The 19,645-nt window shown below is 43.6% G+C and overlaps 2 protein-coding genes and 1 long non-coding RNA gene across 7 annotated transcripts; 1 reads left to right on the plus strand and 2 right to left on the minus strand.

Moving 5' to 3' along the window:
- Positions 1-506: 506 nt before the first annotated feature.
- On the plus strand, positions 507-4,700 carry LOC136480844 (probable polygalacturonase). Its single transcript, XM_066478282.1, has 7 exons — positions 507-1,029; positions 1,158-1,332; positions 2,062-2,379; positions 2,682-2,802; positions 2,935-3,109; positions 3,206-3,276; positions 3,768-4,700. Exons 2-7 carry the CDS (start codon positions 1,315-1,317, stop codon positions 4,490-4,492), a joined length of 1,428 nt encoding a protein of 475 aa, XP_066334379.1. The 5' UTR covers positions 507-1,029; positions 1,158-1,314; the 3' UTR covers positions 4,493-4,700.
- A 645-nt stretch (positions 4,701-5,345) lies between these two features.
- LOC136480849 (guanosine deaminase-like) lies at positions 5,346-8,369 on the minus strand. Of its 2 annotated transcripts, XM_066478295.1 has the most exons (5): positions 8,211-8,369; positions 7,117-7,176; positions 6,762-6,952; positions 5,817-5,921; positions 5,346-5,729 (listed from the first exon to the last, which is right to left on the minus strand). In XM_066478295.1, exons 1-5 carry the CDS (start codon positions 8,224-8,226, stop codon positions 5,541-5,543), a joined length of 561 nt encoding a protein of 186 aa, XP_066334392.1. In that variant the 5' UTR covers positions 8,227-8,369; the 3' UTR covers positions 5,346-5,540. The 2 variants fall into 2 exon arrangements, with proteins under 2 accessions (XP_066334392.1, XP_066334385.1); XM_066478288.1 differs by lacking the exon at positions 8,211-8,369 and having other exon boundaries at positions 7,117-7,213.
- A 6,734-nt stretch (positions 8,370-15,103) lies between these two features.
- LOC136480865 (uncharacterized) lies at positions 15,104-17,775 on the minus strand. 4 transcript variants are annotated; one of them, XR_010764630.1, is made up of 5 exons: positions 17,276-17,775; positions 16,966-17,063; positions 16,719-16,801; positions 16,257-16,422; positions 15,104-15,794 (listed from the first exon to the last, which is right to left on the minus strand). It is a non-coding gene; the product is annotated as an uncharacterized lncRNA (long non-coding RNA). The 4 variants fall into 4 exon arrangements; XR_010764631.1 differs by having other exon boundaries at positions 16,719-16,804; XR_010764632.1 differs by having other exon boundaries at positions 16,719-16,874.
- Positions 17,776-19,645: the final 1,870 nt, after the last annotated feature.

Consider the following 19,645-nt stretch of genomic DNA (forward strand, 5'->3'; position numbering starts at 1 on the left):
ATCTTATTATTATGTCTTAACCTTCTTTAAAAATGTATTAATATCACTTGATATGTACTATTGTACACTAATAACATCATTAGCTTGGTAAACGTCTGCATTCAACGAACCTAGCTCCCTAGAAATGTCTAAAATCTATGTATCTGCAGAGCCAGTCTGGAAGGACATTTTTGCATCCCGCGAGCCAGTCCTATAAGACAATTACACAGATCTTGTGACTATATAATAATACATCGACATATACAACCAACCAATCATACCCTTAGCTTCTCAAGAGTCAAATAAATCCAAATGTAATTTAAAGATTTATAAAAAAAATAATACGAATGTACCTCAAATATTTTTTTGATAAAAAAATATCTTGTGATTAATCTAGCGCTCATATTAAATACTAATATTGTTTTACATTTTCCGCTAAACTTAAAATTGTTAAGATTTCCATTCTTTCTCATGGTCACGCAGGAGAGAGGAGTGAGTAGTTGGCGCCGGCCGTTGTGAGGAGCGCAGGCACCCGTGTGCCTGCCGGAGCCGGACCCTCTCCCTCCATCGTCCTGCTCGGCTCGGCCCTCGACCTCGGCTCTGCTTTGACCCGGGAGGCGGGAGGCGGGAGGGGGAGGCCCTGCCCTGCTCCTCCGATCCTCCTCCACGGCGCCACCCACCATCACACATGACACATTCACGGCAGCAGCCAACCACCGTCCAGGTGCAGCAGTAGCAGGACCAGGGGTACCGCGACGGGGCGCACCCCAGCCCCAGCGCGGTCAGCCACCCACGCCGCCTCTGCGCTGCACTGCACAGCGTGGCATGATTCGGTCCCTGCCCCCTTTACCCCCGCACTGCGCTCTGCCTCAGTGCCTCACCCTCGCTCCAGTCCCAGCGGCTCGCCAGCCACCTGCTCCCCGTCCCTGCTCCCCTCCTCCTCGAGCAGGTGAGGAGAGGAGAAGGAGCAGAGGGCGCCGCGCCGCTGATCCTGGCGGCCCCGGCGATCGACCGACCGACCGACCGACCGACGTGTCGTGAGTCCTGGTGGTGCGTGGCTCTCGCTCCTGCTCCGTGCCTGCCCTCGCGCCCACTGCTCGTTACAGTTTGTAACAGCCGCCGCTCCTCTTTCCCGATTGATTGATGATGGGCCTGCTGCCGGGTCGTTGTCGTTGCAGGCGCGTCCAGCCACGGCGGAGTGCCGCATTGAAGGCGGGCGCCAGGTCTCTTGTCTCCACCGCTAGCTAAGAGGGTGTCGGCGTCGGCGGCTGTGAGGAGGAGGAGGAGGAGGAGGAGCAGGAGCAGCCCACGGATTCCGAGATCTCGCCGGGGAAGATGAAGAGATCTGCATCTGTGAGTGTCCCCCTCCCTACTGCCTCCTCCTGTGCCCGCGCTCCTCGTCTCCCTCCCGGGAGGGCGAAAGGACGATGGATCGTGCCGTTACCCGTCACGGGGTTCCGGTGAGGAGTGCACGACCCATTGCCCTTTCTGCTCCATACTGCCGTTGGTCCGAGGAGATTGGCGAATGGCCTGACGCGCTGGTGCTGTCCTAGATCGATCCTGCATTCCTGCGTGGCATTTGCCGTTTGGTGGCTGCCGCGTGATCTGTCGTCATCAGGTCGCATTATTTATGCCCAACATCTCGAGGCTCATGTCCGCTAGTCTGTTCGTGCTTCACTCTTTGTTTTTCCTGTCACTTGATCGGAATATGTTTTTTATAGAAAAATCGGTTCGTGTTCCAAACACTTGATATAACGCCTTAGTGGAGGTGCCTAGTGTCACCCTGATCCACAATTCAATAAAACAATTTTGAAGATAGGTAATACGAGAGAAAACTAAATGAGTTGGCCCTCTTCAGCTTCCTGTGGCGTGTTCAGATGCTATAGAACCATCCCGATGAAGATTTGAGTGAAACTTTGTTTTCAGATGTTTATAGTTATGGTCAATTCATTGCTCTGTGTTTTCACGGATGAAAAATTCTTCATGTTACATGTTTTGTTGGTGACACAAATTATTAGCACAGGTATATGTGATTGTTACTGAATCTCCCTCTCTCTTTTTTTCCTTTGGAGTTTCTGCCAGTTGTTTCAAGTCCTTTTGGTTTTCACAACCATGGTTGAGACCCAATGGTCCACTGTATCCAGCATATACTGCAAGGACATGCCCCCGAATGTATATCGTCCTCACAGTGTCACAATAACTGAATTTGGTGCCGTCGGGGATGGTGTGACCCTCAATACAAAGGCATTCCAGAATGCAATCTTCTATCTCAATTCATTTGCGGACAAGGGTGGCGCACAGCTTTTCGTGCCTGCAGGAAGGTGGTTGACAGGGAGTTTTAATCTTATCAGCCATCTCACTTTATCACTGGACAAGGATGCGGTAATAATTGGATCTTCGGTAAGATGATTTGCACACTTTGCACAAAGATAACTTGTACTCCAATAATATATTCTTTGGGTCGTCTGTTTGTTATGTTATGCACATGAACAAGACAAACTTATATTGCTGAATCTTATCATTAATCTAGCTTTCTTCTAGGAAACGATAGAAAGCCAACTGCATATATTATATTTATTATTAAATGCTAAAAAAAGTCACTTTCCTTAAAAGTTTTAAAACCTTTTATTTTTTTCCGTGTTGAATAGCAACTTTATTTTTTTATTATACTTCGACTGTAATGCCCTGAATGCATCCTGCAGGATTCATCTCATTGGCCAGTTATTGATCCTCTTCCATCCTATGGGCGAGGTAGAGAGCTTCCTGGAAAAAGGCATCAGAGTCTGATTTTTGGATTAAATCTGACTGATGTTATTATAACTGGTTAGTAAATACTATAGTTGCATCACTCCCATGTTCTTCAAATATCATTTAGTTAGCTTGTCAGTACTGTAAATGTTTTTTTTTTTGAAACTATCACCTATCAGTACTGTAAATGTTGCTACTCTTGGGCAGGTGCTAATGGTTCCATTGATGGTCAAGGAGCTATTTGGTGGGGCTGGTTCCGCAACCACACATTGAATTATACTAGACCACATCTTGTTGAGTTGATGTACTCTACCAATGTTGTCATATCTAATCTAACCTTCAAGAACTCGCCGTTTTGGAATATCCACCCTGTATACTGCAGGTTGGTTTTCTAGATAGCCACTTGCTTTCTGTTCAAACATAAAAATTCATTCACAATACAAATATATTATCTGGAGTGCTTTTGCTACATAAACAGCCAAGTGCTTGTCCAGCATGTCACAATCCTAGCGCCTTTGAATTCACCAAATACTGACGGCATTAATCCAGGTAATATGACACTTGTAATTATTCGATATGTCTAAGCTTTCATAATTTATTACACGTTTGCTCCTTTCCCCCCATTTGGTTCTGCAGTAGGGAACTTTTGTTACTAAACAGACTAGGTGGAAAAGGGAGAGAGACATTGGTGATTGAAATGTCATTTGGCATGTTCTCTCTCCAAGTTTTTTTTTCTTCTTTGTCCTTTCAAAATTCATCTACTTTTGATTTGTATGGTCAAGATCTCTGAATATATGCAAGCAATTCTTTCGTGAAGTGGCGACATACTTTTGGGCTTCACATTGCTGTTATGTAGTGCTAAAAATAGTAAATAACATAAGCACAAGCTATCATAAGATGTGACCAGTGTTTGCTTGTGATATGACCTTATCCCATTTGGTTCATGCAAAAATATGCTTGCTTATTTTTTTTTAATTATGATGGATCGACATCAATCATATTTGCATCTATGGCACTAATACAACTGCAAACCCATGCAGACTCTTCCACGAATGTGTGCATCAATCATTGCTATGTAAGAAATGGTGACGATGTTATTGTCATTAAAAGTGGCTGGGATGAGTATGGCATTTCATTTGGTCAACCAAGCTCCAATATCAGCATAAGCGACATCACAGGGGAGACAAGGGGTGGTGCAGGGATTGCCTTTGGAAGTGAGATGTCAGGTGGCATATCAGAAGTCCGGGCTGTGGGCCTCCGCATTGTCAATTCCCTTCATGGGATCAGAATCAAGACAGCCCCAGGGCGTGGAGGGTACGTGAAGAATGTGTACATAGCAGATGTGAGCATGGACAATGTTTCGATGGCCATCAGGATCACTGGAAACTATGGTGAACATCCTGATGACAAATATGACAGGACTGCTCTCCCCGTCATAAGCAATATTACAATCAAGGATGTTGTTGGCATTAACATTGGCGTTGCTGGTATCTTGGAAGGCATTCAGGGGGACAATTTCAGCAACATTTGTCTGTCCAATGTTTCCCTCAGTGTACAATCTGCACATCCATGGAATTGTTCACTTATTGAAGGATATTCGAACTTCGTGATCCCAGAATCATGCGAGCAGCTCAGAAGCAATTGTAGACAGACACCCATTTGCTACGATGGAAGCGGTTCTTCAGCAATGCGTGTGCAGCAACCAAGACATACATCGAGCACCAGCCGGTTGCTAAATCCTTTACTAGAGTTGGCTTCATTTTAGTGTAGGTAGAGCTGTGCTTGTTATTGCTGCAAAGGGGCTTGCTTCACGGAATGAGCCCTATTAGTCATGTATATCTGATTCTTGCAATTATTTGTGCTTAGAGTGCCGCTTGCTTCATGTATATAGCTGTTGAGATGACTATTGATGTATCTTGCCTGTTTTGTTCCCATTTTTGATATGTGAATGCAATCTGCATAACTTATGGTTTTGAGCATAGTTTTTCTTTTTAATAAAAGATACAAGAAATTAATCATCTTATAGTATGGCCAACTCTTACCTAGGTCTATACCTTTGTGTTGCCACGGGACCCAAAAAAAATCAATGCAATAAGAAAAGCATAAAAAACATGGTGTTTTGAGATCTTACATACAACTGCCACTATCAGGGTATGGTATTATCCTGCTTTGTACAGATACTTCTCTTGAAGCCTGGAACTATCAGGATTGCAAGTCAAGCTTTATTGTTTCCGCCACAGCAAATCATGACATACCGACAGTGTGCACCAAACTGAACCAAAAAAACACAAACTCTGTCCTAGCTTACCCTTCCACAGCCAATATGCATTCTACAACTAAGCAGTAAGTCATTGCATGTGCACCTTAATTTGGCACTGATCATGAATCATATATTTACCTAACGAGTTCAAGACAACAAAGTACATATTAAAAAATCTTTCAACCGTGTTTCTGAAGACTTATTGTAGATCTAGTCGTGTGCGTGCGTGTGGTTATAGTGTGTGTTGGTGAGTTCAGATACTACAACTTGTACTTGAAGTTTGAGGCGATCAAAAAAAAAAGTTCAGGACCTCTGAATTCAAGTGGTACAGAGTGTGGAAGACTACTTATAAGGTAAATTAAGAATCAACTGCTCACTGAAGGACAAGGAGCGACAACATTCTTGTTTTCAGAAATGGAAGCACAATGATAAATAAGTGTGTTCAAATTGACAATTTGTAGCCCATCACAAATTACATAATACCAGAGGTTGTGTTATTCTTTTTGAGAGGGCTATAACAATGTTAAATCATCCCAACAAGTATTTCCATGGATCAATACATTTGGAACTTCTCTTTAGTCTTCTCAAATACTTGTTCAGCAATCATGGCTCCATTTCCATTTGCCTGCTTTATCTCCATGCTGGCCTTCTGGTAGTACCCAGTTCCTCTGAGAGCATCAGCAATGAAATCGTCAAATCCAATGGCAATTGCAGCTTCTGCCTTGGCTCCATACACCAGCCTCTGCAGTACAGCATTGGACCAGATTGCAATCAGTAACATGCTCCATATATTCGATCACATGAAGAATATTTAAGTTAAGAAAACAACCTTAATCCGGGATAGATGAACAGCACCAAAACACATTGGGCATGGCTCACAGGATGCATAAATTTCACAATCTGACAGCTCAATTTTCCCAAGCTTTTTGCAAGCCTAGTGTACAAAAGAAACATTGATTATAAGAGATGAGTATTGTCTTGTCTTAACAATGGAAGGAAAACTAATGTAGAATGCAGCGAACACTGTGAATGAAAAATATTTCAGAATTATAGTCCCAAAAGTCAGGCAGACCATACAAGACACTTTTGTTTTTGTTTCAGTGATCTTGAAAGCATCTATTTCCATACAATCTACTGCTAATGAAAAAAAAACAAAGCTATGAAATAGTAAAGACCAACCATCAGTTTTAACTCCTCACAGGAATATAAATAAATTTAGAGAGCTATTGATTGGTTAGTTTTAACTGACTTTAGATGCAGATAATCATCTTAAGTTACTGGCACTAAATTTGAACATTGCAAATTGAACATATGTGTTTATTTAGATGGAATGAGTCATTCCACATCTGTAAAAGATGAATGTAAAAAAAAACTCGACCTGCAGGGGGTAAGACCCCCCGGGCATTGTTGTGATAGAAGAAGACCTTCTCACACAGGTCGAGAAAACCCCCGAACCCCTGCCCCACTCTGACACGGGCACCATTGCCTTGTGAGAACCGGGCCAGGCCTTTTGACCTATGCTTTGGCCATGAGACAGACGAGGGGATTTTTTTAACCACAGCCTGAAATTCGCTCCCACGGGGAGTCGAACCCAGGACACGTGGAGTGCCGTTGAGGAGCTCTAACCAGATGGACTAGAGGCTCGTTGGCTATTTACAAGCTGAATGTGATACTAACACCAAAGCATGGAAGGAGTAACCAATTGGATGGTCAAGGATCCAACTATTATGATGCTGCGGTGCAAGTTAGAGCAGCAGTCGAGAGAGCATCCTACCTCTCTTATCGCAGTTACTTCAGCATGCGCAGTTGGATCGGTATTCTTCAAAACCATGTTATGGCAACTAGCTATTACTTCATCATTATGGACAACAACTGCACCAAATGGTCCTCCATCACCGCAGTCAACTCCTCGGTACGCTTCTTCAACTGCCTTTGATAAAAATTTATGGTCCCTGTCTTGTACAGCTGTTTGATAAACCAAAGCTCAAATAAACCTCTTTTGACAGTAAGAAATAACAGTGTATACATGAATGCATAGATTGTATTAGTTTAATCTTGAATGTCATGTCATGCAATGAAACGGGACAAGACAGTAGAGAGTTTAGTGGATGAGGAAACAACAATGTCACCTTCCTGATGACGAGCAAATGCTGAAGCAACTGAGATCGTTCCGTCCTTGGAATCCACAACTACAGTAGAGGGAAAGGTCATATATGAGCCATCTAAGTTAACTAAGATATAAAAATCCAGTTCCAAAAAGGAAGAATGATGAAATATACTGTTCAGCTCACATGAGCATTCTATTCAAGAATGATGAAATATAGCAACCATATTATTATTACATAAGCAGGCAAGATGCTTTCAGAGGTAAGGCGATCGAGGGCATGCAGGAAGATTGGTGTACACAAATCATTTTAGCGTGGCATTCCACTATTCAACAGCAGGAAAACAAAATTGGCAGCAAAACTGGATTGCCAGCAGATGGACACTGTATACAACTGCCAGGTAGATTCTATAATTGATTGGTTGTACAAGAGAGGGAGCAGACAAGGTACTCCCTGCTAGCTTTAGCTGCTCAATGGTACACACCAGTTTTCATATAGATAGTCAGTACCGCAATTCATAACTTGGCAAGTGTGTAGCCTCTATAAGTTAGATTGAAATTAGGAGCGAGTATAGTATAATTATCCTACACAGAAATTACAAGGCTAAGCTTCTGCGATGCCTCTATAAGTTGGAAAGGAGGCAATTTTCGCCTTTTCCAGTCCGAATATGTATTGGCTGGCACTGGCAGCCAGTAAAAGGCAGAATTGAGACACCGACGAACAGAACAGAGCATTGCCCTGACTAGAACGCAAACAGAATGGCTCAAATCCCAGTATTCCTGCTGCAACACTCAAAATCTACTCCTCCCACTCTCTCGCTGCGAAGTGCATCTTCAGTTTAAACTACCGCACGCATCAAACACCACCAATTTTGCAAGTTCCTAGTTTAATCACGATACGCACTGCAACAGAAACCTGGAATCCGCCCTCAACTTATACCGAAGACCAAATCTGTCACCACTGAGCGACAACACCGGGGGCAGCAGCGACGAACCCCAAGATCTCCACACTTCCTGGATCCCAAATTTCTGCCTTAGCACACGAACCCAAGAAAACCGCAATCGCAGACCATAACATATTCTAGCAGTAGCAACCATGCGACAGAATACCAGACGTACCCTTGGCCTCCTCCATGGCGGGAGCGGAAACGGGCGAGTTTACCCGCGACAACTTCCGAGGGACGAGGGACGAGGGACGGACAGACGCCGATGCGGATGCCGCTCGTCTCGGACGGACAGGGAAGGAAGGAAAGAGATGCGTGGCCTTCGCTGCTACTGCTCTCGCTTGGCGTATATAAATACGGGAAGTGCCGAGTCCCTGCCACGTGGGCCCGGCGATTGACCTTTGTGCTGACGAGGAAAGCGGAAAGGGCCGCCAGGTGATGCGACGCGGGGTGGACCCTGGACCGCTTCCGGGGCGCTCGTGACTGTTGGCCTCGGAGCTGTCTCCGCTGCGGCGCAGGCGGCGGAGGCGTGGACCGCCGACGCCGTGGCCGGTGGGCGGTGGCCCCCTACCTACTCCTAGCGAGCGAGCACGGGCGGGCAGGCGCCGCACTGGAGCTATCGGCACGCGCGGTGGGCCGGGTTCACGGTCGTAGGCCGTAGCGTGTGCCGTTGGATGCGCGATCACGAGGCACCTTTTTGCTGTACCGCGCACCTGTACTACGTACTCTTTTTTTTTTAACTTGGGGTAAATCTCATTGCACTCGTGTTGACAAATCGTCAACAACGATTACCACCATGTTCGCTTGATCATTTCTGTAGCTTATAAGCCTGCTGATGTTGTTTTGTTGTAAAAAAAAACACTGTATCATAACTGATAAATATGGCTAATACGATCAAACAAATAGGGTGGTCCGGAGTGTTGCACGACAAGTGCTCCTCCCCTTCACTGCTACCCACACCTACAGCAGCAAGGACGTGAGCTGCTCTGTTACGATTTCTCGGAACATGAATGCACTCAAAGCTAACAAAGCTAGTAGATACTATGAACTTCAGTTCTTCGACAATGCCACCAGCCAGTGACAAATCGACAGTGCTAGTTTAACTTTCAGCGCATCCGTCTCCAAGATCAGCCGGCCGATCCCCAGATTACAAGCAGCTTGGACACCCTGAAGGCAGGCAATCGCTTCAGCTTGGAATGCATTCAGCAAGTGATTTACACGCCCCCATCCACTTAGCACAACATCTCCATCACTGTCTCTGATCAAGAAGCCCCATCCACCGCACTTCTTTTCTGGGATGAAAGAGGCGTCGCAATTCAGTTTCAGATGTCCCTCCGGTGGCCTGGCCCAGCTCACCACCCTTTGCACCTGCGCTCTTTGCTGCATTTGAGGAGGATCATTCATCTCCCCAACATAGATTTTGATAGCTCTTACCACAATCTCCGCTGGACGCCTTCGTCCCTCCTCCCGTACAAGATTTCTTTCAGATCAAATGAACCACAAAGTAATGGACATGAGTTGCCGCCTGTCCTCCTTTGCCTTCATTATCTATCTGTTCAATCACATCGCGAGCTGTACCAAGGCCGCACAGGCTCGCCCATTCCTTTTCTAGTTTCAGTTCCCTGCATATTTGCACTTCAGGAAAAGATGAGCACCATCCTCATCCAGTCTATTGCAGACGGGACATTCGTCGATGCGTCACGGAAGCACGCGGCACGTGCGAGGGAGCGGACGTTCACTCGTTAATCACATTTTTTTTCGTCGGTGGATTGGATGGATGCATGCATCAGACACCATCCACCCACCCCGGCGTTCTTTCTCATCTGCTATGCTAGTCATCTTGGATTGGGTGGACCGCGATTGAACGCTGATCGCGATCGGAGCCATAGATTTTAATTAATTAATTATTAGTGCTTGACTGACTTGACACGACACCGCATCATGCATGCAAAGAAGCTACCGCATGCATCGGTCCACTATCTGAGACATTGATCATTACATTTTTTTTATTAAGGAATATATTCTGGCCTCCAACTTTCACGAACGAAGCGAGTATAGAGCCGACCAAAATATTTTGATCTACGATGATTAGACCACACTCCACCATATGAAAGTACAAACTTGATAAAGAATTCCAGCACTGAAGTTTTCAACAAGTGACTCTGACCTCCACAGAAGAATCTTTAAATAGTTGTGTGACTCCTCCCCCCACCCAAATACACTGCAAAAAAAAAAGAAGGTAAGTGCCTAGTTATTTTCTATACAATTATATAACCGAACACAAGGCAGTAGCACCAATTCAAAAACGGTTTCTAATCTTTTGAGAAAATTACACTTAGCGCAGCCCTTTCCAACACCTTTTAGCCAATTGCCCTTTGTTATTGAAACGACTCTCTTCTTTGTTTGCGAGGAATGTCTCCCTTCTTTATGTATGAAAGAAAAAATTAATTATTAAATCAAAGGTAATTCTGTGTCCTCGGTGCTCTTGGTTTCTTCGAATGAATGTGAGGACATTTTTATTTATAACTTTCATATTTTTTATTTATAACTTTCATTTCATAAGAATGGCTCATTTCCGGTTTGATTCTTGTTCACACCAAATTAAGCCACTCCGTCAGTTCCTTACCTGTCAACGTCCGTCTAAACGAGACATTTAAAAGTATTGTACTTAGCACTCGAGAATCTCTGGTATTCTTCCTCCTATCTATTCTATAAAGCGAAGGGTACGGCACTTAAGCATAAAAAAAGGCTCATTTTCTAACCAAAACTGTTTTTAAAATCTATTTTTTATCAATTACTATAAGTTTTCACGTGTTGATGAGTCGAATGTTTGGACGCAATAGAATAGAAGTAGCTTTGTTTAGAAGGAAAAAAATCCCACAATACTATATATTTCCTATTTTTTGTACCGAGTTGTAGAAAAAGTACGTGGATAGTAAGCATCCGATTTATTGGGCCAATTGACAATTTGGCAACGGGATGCACATAGGAATGCAATGCTGGTCATGTGCTCATTCTATCTCGTCGGCAACGAGCCAACGAGGCATATGCTTCCTTTCTGACCATAGAGTAGAGCAGAGATCTCTCCAATTTCCACGGGAATACATAAAAAGTGAGAGCATGCCATCCGACATGACCATACTCAAAAGCTAATAAATTGTATTATCTCACTGCAAAGACTATTATGCCCTTGAGTTTGTTTTTCCAGGTACCTCTCACGCTAGTTCCAGCCATACAAGCAAGTATATATTTTTTTTGTTACGCCAGGAAATATTGGATTAAAATAATAATGCTCACAAGAAACACGCTTCCAATAAAAAAGAAACAGAAATGCTATACAACACACATGTGCTTTAGCACAAAAAAAAACACATGAATTATTTTTTGTGATATGTGATCTTGTGATTTGTGATTGTCTGGAGGTAGAAAAAAGCTGGAGGCTAAAAGTAGAAGAAGGACGGAGGCTGTTGGATGTTAATTCTATGGTACTAAAAAATTCATATATTGAAACTGCATAAAACAGTAGTAGACAGACTCAAAAGAAAACCTCCTCGCTGACGGATCTTCTGGACGAACGATAGGGTGATCTGCAGGTTGGGCGGCGCGAGGGCCTGCGGTTCGTGGCCGACTCGGCCGGCGGGCCCCCACTGCGGAGATCAGCGTGCTGAATGGCAGCTCTCTGCACCTCCGCCTCGGCGACGGTCTCGTCACGTACTCACGTCCTATCGGCCCAAGGGCGAGCTGCAGCTTGGGCGTTGCGGGCGGCTGCGGCAGTGAGGGCAAACGCATCGGCGGCGCAGGAGGATGCAAGAAAGACCGAGTTAGGGTGAATCGCGGGCGGCGCACCTCGCAGAAAGGATGCGGGCGGGAGGGAACCCTTCGGAGGGCAGCCAGGTGCGCGGCGGAGGGCGCTCGGTCGCGTGCGTGGAGGTGGAGGTAACGGAGGTTCTTTTTTTTTTTCAACTGGGGCGGGCTAGCTGGCCAACCCCTCGCATAGATACTATTCATATGAACCAATCAATAATATTTCTTTCTCACATAAATAAATCATCAACGATATAAACTAGCCAACCGAACATGCTTGAATACCCGTCCGTTGGACAGGGTTACGATATTTTAGACTGAAGTCACTAATTGGATCTAGACCCGTGAGCTTCAATGACTCCGTAACGTACACGCTGGCACATCGAACCGGTCAATGACTCCGTAACGTACACGCTGGCACATCGAACCGGTCTTCGTATGGAAACCGGACAGGACACGGACGCATGAGCTTAGGACCGGTAACATCTAGACATGAAAATCAAGTTTTCAAATATTATCAATAAACAACTAACTGTAGCAAATGGTTATCAATAAACAATTAACTGTAGCAGCATTTATTCATTTTTTTAAAAAAGAATCAAATTCCTATATGGCTCGGCTGTTGTAGTAGTAGTAGGCCGTATGTACATGAGTTTCTGGGCTCGTGCGCAGATTCTCGTCCACTGAGATCGGGCTAGGTGGCCTGCATAGAATGCGCTGGAGATCGGGAGGGACGTCTTCTTTTTTATTTGCACGCGTAGAGAGTTTGTGTCTGATCGGGACTCGTTAATCGGCGAGGCCTGGATTAGCACACGACGGGAGCACCACGTGGTGTCCGACACGCAGACCAACAGGCCACTATTCGGTCACGGCATGCAGCACACCGGCCTAATCCTACTCCTTTCTCTATTCCATCGGTCTATCCATGGCAGCCGGGTTATCAGGTGTCCGACGCGGTGTCGAAGGGAGCGAGGGGATACACGATGATGACCATAGTAATTTTTAGGAGCAGATATGGTGGAATCACAGGTCCAAACGGTTGAGTTTCATGGACTAGTGAACTACTCCTTCCGAACCGTTTTATAAGGCATAAAGAGATTCACACTGTTCGTTTATTGGTTTCAACCAGCCCAAATCAGCCAACTAACAATGTTTTCCTCTCACATAATTCCAGATACCAAGAAAGAAATTAATAATATGTTCGCTTGGCTGATAAGCCATGGCTAAAAGTACTATTAATTAATTTATTGTAAAAGAAAAATACTATTCATTGACTGAAAAAATATAACTTATAAACCAAACGAACTGGGCGTAAGGGTCCGTTTGGCCAAGCTTTCGTTGGCTCCGGCTCCAACACAACATTGTGTTTAAGAGAATTCAGATGTGGTGAAGCTAAAATATCCTGCTCCAAGTGCTCTGTGAGTGGGAGTGAGAGGTGAGAGAAAAATTGCTTCAACAAATAATGCTTGCACAGAGCGGTGTGTTAGAGGGAGCTGGAGCCGCTGGAATATGTACCAAATATGCTCTTATCCAGTCCCTTGATATCGTGTCAAGGTGCATGCGGTTGCAGAAACGCTTCGTGGAAAGTAGCATGCGACAGCTGGTGCCTTTCTATACGTCCAGGACTGCTACTCCATGGGGAGTTATGTTTACTTCAACGAAATTTGGGAATTTGGCTATCGTAGCACTTTCGTTTTTATTTGGCAATTAATATTCAATCATGGACTAATTAGGCTCAAAATGTTCGTCTCGCGATTTCCAACCAAACTGTACAATTAGTTTTTTTCGTCTACATTTAATACTCCATGCACGTATCGCAAGATTCAATATGATGGCTACTGTAACAATTTTTAGAAAAACTTTTTGGAACTAAACAAGGCCTAAGGCCGCATGTAATGCTCGCTTGAGAAATAGTGCGCGTGTTAAATCAGAGCTGCTACTCCAGTGGTCTGACGTCTAGGAATGATCAAGCGCCCTACATACCGGTCTTTTAGAAAAACAAGAGAGCGCCTTATAAAACGGCCCGGAGGGAGTAACAATTAGTGGGGGTTTGGATTAGTCCACTCACTAGTCCATCAGTTTGATCCTCATGGGCTAAGCTTTAGCTAACTATTTGTTAGTCCGTGGAATCTAAACAGGCCCTAAAACATTGTGCTCGATCATCACAGAATTGCAACTAGATAGTGTGGAAGCAATAATCCCTATACACGCATGACGCATGCTATGCACGTGTGTTTCTGAGCATTATTACGCCTGTACAGTGTAATTAGCAAAAAAAAAAGAGAGGTTTTATGCTATACTGTAAAAAAGATAAAAAAAATAGTTTATACGTAGATTGTTTTTTAGCTTTTTTTTAGGGGAATGTAGATTGTTTTTTAGCTACTACTAGTATAACGCTCTTGTTAACGCCACGGCTTTATTTTGAGGATGGACTAAAAAACAACCAAACGACCGATAGTTTTTTCATAGTTCAACTTTCATGCATAACAAGATATAAAAAAGTTATGTCTCGCTTTAACCATCTAATTTACAATCTACCTAAGAAACATAAGTAGGCTTGGAGATTTTCAGGGAAGCTGTCAAAACATTCATTTGCATAGTTAGCTGTGCATGACAGATAATGGCCCCGTTCGCTGGTCTGAACTTTGGCTGAAACTGGCTGAAAAACACTGTTTCGGCTGAATTGTTGTGATAAAAAAACACTGTTCCGACTGAAAAAACAAGCCGAACAAGCCAAATTTAAGACAAGCAAACGGGGCCAATAAGTTAACTCTTATAAAATGCCTGTGTTTATGACGTACTATACTGTAAAACAACTCTTGCTCTGCCTCTCATCGCCTCTCCTCTCCTCTTGCTCTGCCTCTCATCGCCCCTCTCCTCTCTTCCTAGGTACCGTTTGGATGCCGAAATTTTTGGCGAAATACTACTGTAATATTTTTGTTGTTATTTAACAAATAGTGTCTAATCATAATCTAATTAGGCTTAAAAGATTCGTCTCGTAGATTTCGTCTAAACTGTATAATTAGTTTTATTTTTTATTTATATTTAATGCTTCAAACATACGTCCAAAGATTCAATGTGACGAAAAATCTTAAAAAATTTAACGTTTTGGAGAGAAACTAAACAGGCCTCTAGTCTTTCCAACTCCTGCCATTGCCCACAAATGCAATGCAGTGCAAGCACCGCTCGGCTCAACAGAGGCAGCTAGCTCCATTATTGCTGTCTGCTCTGCTGCTCCCATTGTTCCCATTTTGATGAGTAGAACATCATTTATTCAATCACATCTTTAAAAATCAATAAATGAGTACCAACATCTCTGTATCTACGCAAATTCAAGCCTAAATAGTGTACAGCAACACTATAAAGGAATATTTATTGCCTATGAAGAGAAAAATATACCTCAGACATCCTTCAACTAAATCTACTTAATGAAGAAACAGTGCAAACCGCATTGACAACAATTCTGCGTACAAGCCCATCGCTGCACCTGCAAGGGATTAAGGGGGTATTTGGATCCGGTGACTAAAATTTAGGAGGTGTCACGTGAGGGTGTCGCATGAGGTGTTCGGATACTAATAAAAAAATAAATTACAGAATCCATCAGTACTTCACGAGACGAATTTATTAAGCCTAATTAGCCCGTCATTAGCACATGTTTACTGTAGCATTACATTGTCAAATCATGGCCTAATTAGACTTAAAAGATTCGTCTCGCAAATTAGTCGCAAGCTGTGCAATTAGTTTCATAATTAATCTATATTTAATATTCCATTCATGTGTCAAACATCCGATAGAACAACGACTAAAGTTTAGGAGGAGAAACCAAACACCCCTAACAATGAACGAGGTGTGCCAAATAAACAGCATGCGTCCACTTGAAGATGAACTTACGGGCACACTGAGAAGCTATTTTCCCAGCCCCCATCTTGATGAGGTCCTGGCGTACCACTAAAACCTGCAGATGGCATTGCCATTCCTGAGAGTGAGCTCAACTCTAGAGTTGTGAAGTTGAAACAAAGCAGCAATACTTGAAACAAAAACCAAACGACCAGCGTTGTAAATCATCGCAATGGAAGTGTATCGAAAGCAATAAAGCGCAAGGCAAACGGTGATATTTCAGTTTTAGGAGTCAAATTAATCAAATGTAGGAGGCAAATCAAGGGTGGACGACCACCATTTGGTTTTCTCGTGGAAGTCATTTAAGAGCATAAGGGACACCAACCACAAGTCCACAACTACACGTATTAAAGTCAACAATTTGAAACATACGACAATGGATTAAAAAACAGAGTAACGACTCCTATCTATTTCTATGAATTTAAAATAACATTATAGTGGGCAACACAATTTGCATGTTTTCTAAAAGAATGTAGAATGGCAGTAGCAGACCAATGATAGCAGTTGGGAAAACAAATACCTGATCTATAAAAGTGAAAGAGTTCCATTGCCAATTAGAGGATCGTGGCTGAGCATAGACCTCGTCCATCCATCAGGTGCGCAACAGGCTCAGCAATGCTCTATCAGTGGTGATTTGCCACTATTTCCTCTTCATCCTTCTTAAGTATTCCTTGTTCCTATGATATCTGTGCAGTGATAAAGCTCATATGTGAATTTAGCTAAGATACGGTCAATAGAATCACACTACCTGAGTTCATTTGAAGACCGAAAAGAACTGATAAGAGTAGCTAACTGGTTTACGTCCGATATTATATATATTATGATATAATCTATAAATAAAAAGGAATATCCTAAGGCCACTTGTACAATAAACACTGTGTTCAGTTCATATTCAGATCAGAGGAAAACATAAAAAATAGACCATGCATGGTAGCTTCAGACATCTATTATGGAAGATAACTGAACTTGAGCCACAACTTACCTTTGAGTCAGTGTTAATCGAATTTCGATGGTTGGCTTCAGAACATTAATTGTACAACTGTAGAAGTAAGCAACACTGGAGTACTACTGTCAAGAACAACGCAAATGTCAGCGAACACACCATTCAACCATCCAGGTCAAGCATCCATCCTAGCATCTTCACATGCCTTCTTTAATCAGATTAAGTGTTTTTTTTAATATAAGTGTGACGCAAATTGCGCACAATTGAATGAACAAATGGACCTCACCGCATCATATCTCAAAAGCTTTAGCAACTGTGAAATCCACGGATGTCGCAGTGATGGTTTCACGGACGGTAATTGAGTGGCCACAGGCTAGCTTGTCCCTTCAAAAAAACAAAGGGACCCAAATCAGTTCAGTTCAACAATCACAGGCAAAAGGCAACAAAAATACTATATAACGCCAGCAAACTGGGCGTCCAAAATTGGGACTACTTAATCTCCCAACAAATTCAATGGAAGCAAACAATATTTTGCGATCATGAGAGCAATGTAAGGGGAAATTAAGACGCTTGGGTTTTCAGGTTGCAGCACGTACGATTCGGGGGCACACACGTGGACGTCACAGCGTCCGCCGGCAACGAGGGCATCGACGAGAGCCGCAAGACCAGTCGACCGGATCCCCTGGCACAGGTAAGAAGAACGACGGGCCTCGCTGGCGCCCCATCTCGAGCGGTGCGGAGGAGGCCTCAGCCTCGCCGGCTGCGGCGGCGGTGCTGACCTAGCCCGGGGGCGAGCAGCGTGCGGCGAGCACGGACTGGAGGTTGGAGACGTGCGCGGACGGGAGCGGGTTTGCTCTTCCCGCGCTGCCCAGGAAGCCGCATGCGGAGGCGGCGGCGCGTGCGGCCCTGGCGAGGGCGTCGCTGGGCGGCATGGGGCGGCCCGGCGAGCGCGGCTCCGCTCGACCTGGCGAGTGCCGCTGCCGCGCGTCCTAGGCCAGGGCTGCGAACACGACTGGAGATGGCCGGCGAGCGGCACCGGCGGGGAACCCTAGCCGCGGGACGGGGCGAGTCGCGAGTCACGGGACAGGGAGGCGAGGGGGAGGAGAGGATGATGTTTATTTTTTTCAGAAAAAATAAGATAACCGAGGAATCGAACTGTGCGCGATGCGCACGGGCGCGGGAGTGGGGGCGTGGGGGGGCTCGGGCGTGAGTCAGCGTGGGCACGAAAAAACGAGAACCGAACCGAACCAAACTAACCGAAACTAAAGTAACCAAGTTTGGTTTCAGCACTCGGTTAACCGAATTAACATGAAATAACCGAACTAAGCTGTTGGACCTCTTGTTTTTTTACTGCAGGCAATATTGCTCTATACTTGAATATTTGAGAGAACAATAACATATATGTGTTGTACTGTTGTTTTATGCTGCATTCCAGTTTAAATTGTCCCTTTTTGACTGCATGAAAATTAGGTAAAATGTTGCTGAAATTTACAATTGAATGTGTTGTTTCTTGGTTCCTGAAAAATTCGGTTCAATCGGTTAGAACCGAAATCGAACCGAATTAACCGAAACCGAAATTCCTCGGTTCTGCATTTTCAAAGTAACCGATCGGTCCCTTCTTCTCAGGTAACCGAATTAGCTAAAGAACCGAACCGATCGGTTTCGGTTAACCGAACGCCCAGATTGAGGGAGACGGGGAAGGGTGAGGAGGTTGACTCACATGATGTGGACCGTTGGATGTGAGTGAGTAAGGGGGAGTGAAGGCATACAAGCAAATTTGAATGGTTCGTTTTAAAGATATCATTTTCCTTAGTATATTTTTGTGGGTCGATTGATGAAGGGCTTCTCAGCGGAGGACATTTTTTTTTGCGTGGATTTTAAAGATATCGTTTTTCTGGGTTCACTTTTGTGGGCGGATGGATGGGGGCTTCTCAGTGGGGGGCCTTTTTTGTGGATCTAGGAAAAAAAGTTGGTGAATTAGTAGGGTAGATGACGTAGACCGTTGGATGTGAGTGAGTAAGGGGAGAGAAGGTCTACAAGCAAATCTGGATGGTCCGTTTTTAAGATATCATTTTTCTAGGTACACTTTTCAGTGAAGGATATATTTTTTTGGATCTAGAAAAGAAAAAATCGATGAATTAGTAGTGTAAATAGATACTAGCAGTACATATGTAGGCTGATCGATGGGCCAAAAGCCCAAAAATCAGAAATAGAAAGTCCTAGAAGCCCATTGAATAAAGCTACGGAGGCACAACCCAAGCATTCTTTTCCTTCTCTAACCTTCTCTAAAATGCAAGGAAAAGCACAGCCCAAACCTGCTGATTTTATCCACGGAAAAAGTTCATATTATCTCCCTCAACTTTCGTGAAAGTCCGCTTTTCTTCCCTAAACTCTAAAACCGGGCAAAACACCTCCTTCAACTTTTAAAACCGTTCATCTTACCTCCCTGGCCATGTTATAAGCAGTTTGAAGGTGGTTTTGTCTTTTTCTTTTTTATTTATTTTGGCTGAATCTTTAAAAAATTATAGTAAATCATAGAAAAAAAATCATAAAATGGAAAATCTAATTTTTTTTGGACTCCATGAGTAAATCTACACAGTGAACATATAAAATGATATTTTTAGTATAAAGTTTTTGTTGTGACTTTATATCTATGCTTTTATGTAATTAATTAGAATAATTATTAGCTGCAGTTCTATGATCCAATTGTGATGAAATTTTTATGGTGAGCTAATTATTGTATGATTGAACTGTAGTAAAAATTTCGTACTCATTCGATCATGTATAGCTTAGCTTAGTTGTAGATTTATTTATATTTAACAAGCATAAACCTAAATAAAATCTATAACTAAGTTATATATGATCCAATGAGTATGAAATTTTTAGTACAGTTTAAGTATACAATAATTAGTCCACCATAAAAAATTCACCATAATTGGACCATAGAAACTACAGTTATGAATTAT

The sequence above is a fragment of the Miscanthus floridulus genome, chromosome 1 (assembly GCF_019320115.1).
Source record: "Miscanthus floridulus cultivar M001 chromosome 1, ASM1932011v1, whole genome shotgun sequence".
Lineage (NCBI taxonomy): Eukaryota > Viridiplantae > Streptophyta > Magnoliopsida > Poales > Poaceae > Miscanthus > Miscanthus floridulus.

Excerpts from the sequence above, each read along its gene's own strand:
- LOC136480844 (XM_066478282.1), top strand. Across the intron at positions 2,803-2,934 it reads GACTGATGTTATTATAACTG|GTGCTAATGGTTCCATTGAT; the intron begins GTTAGTAAATAC and ends ACTCTTGGGCAG. Across the intron at positions 3,277-3,767 it reads TACTGACGGCATTAATCCAG|ACTCTTCCACGAATGTGTGC; the intron begins GTAATATGACAC and ends AAACCCATGCAG.
- LOC136480849 (XM_066478288.1), bottom strand. The coding sequence starts at position 7,198 with ATGACCTTTCCCTCTACTGTAGTTGTGGATTCCAAGGACGGAACGATC. Across the intron at positions 5,922-6,761 it reads AAGTAACTGCGATAAGAGAG|GCTTGCAAAAAGCTTGGGAA; the intron begins GTAGGATGCTCT and ends TTTGTACACTAG. Across the intron at positions 5,730-5,816 it reads TTCATCTATCCCGGATTAAG|AGGCTGGTGTATGGAGCCAA; the intron begins GTTGTTTTCTTA and ends GCTGTACTGCAG.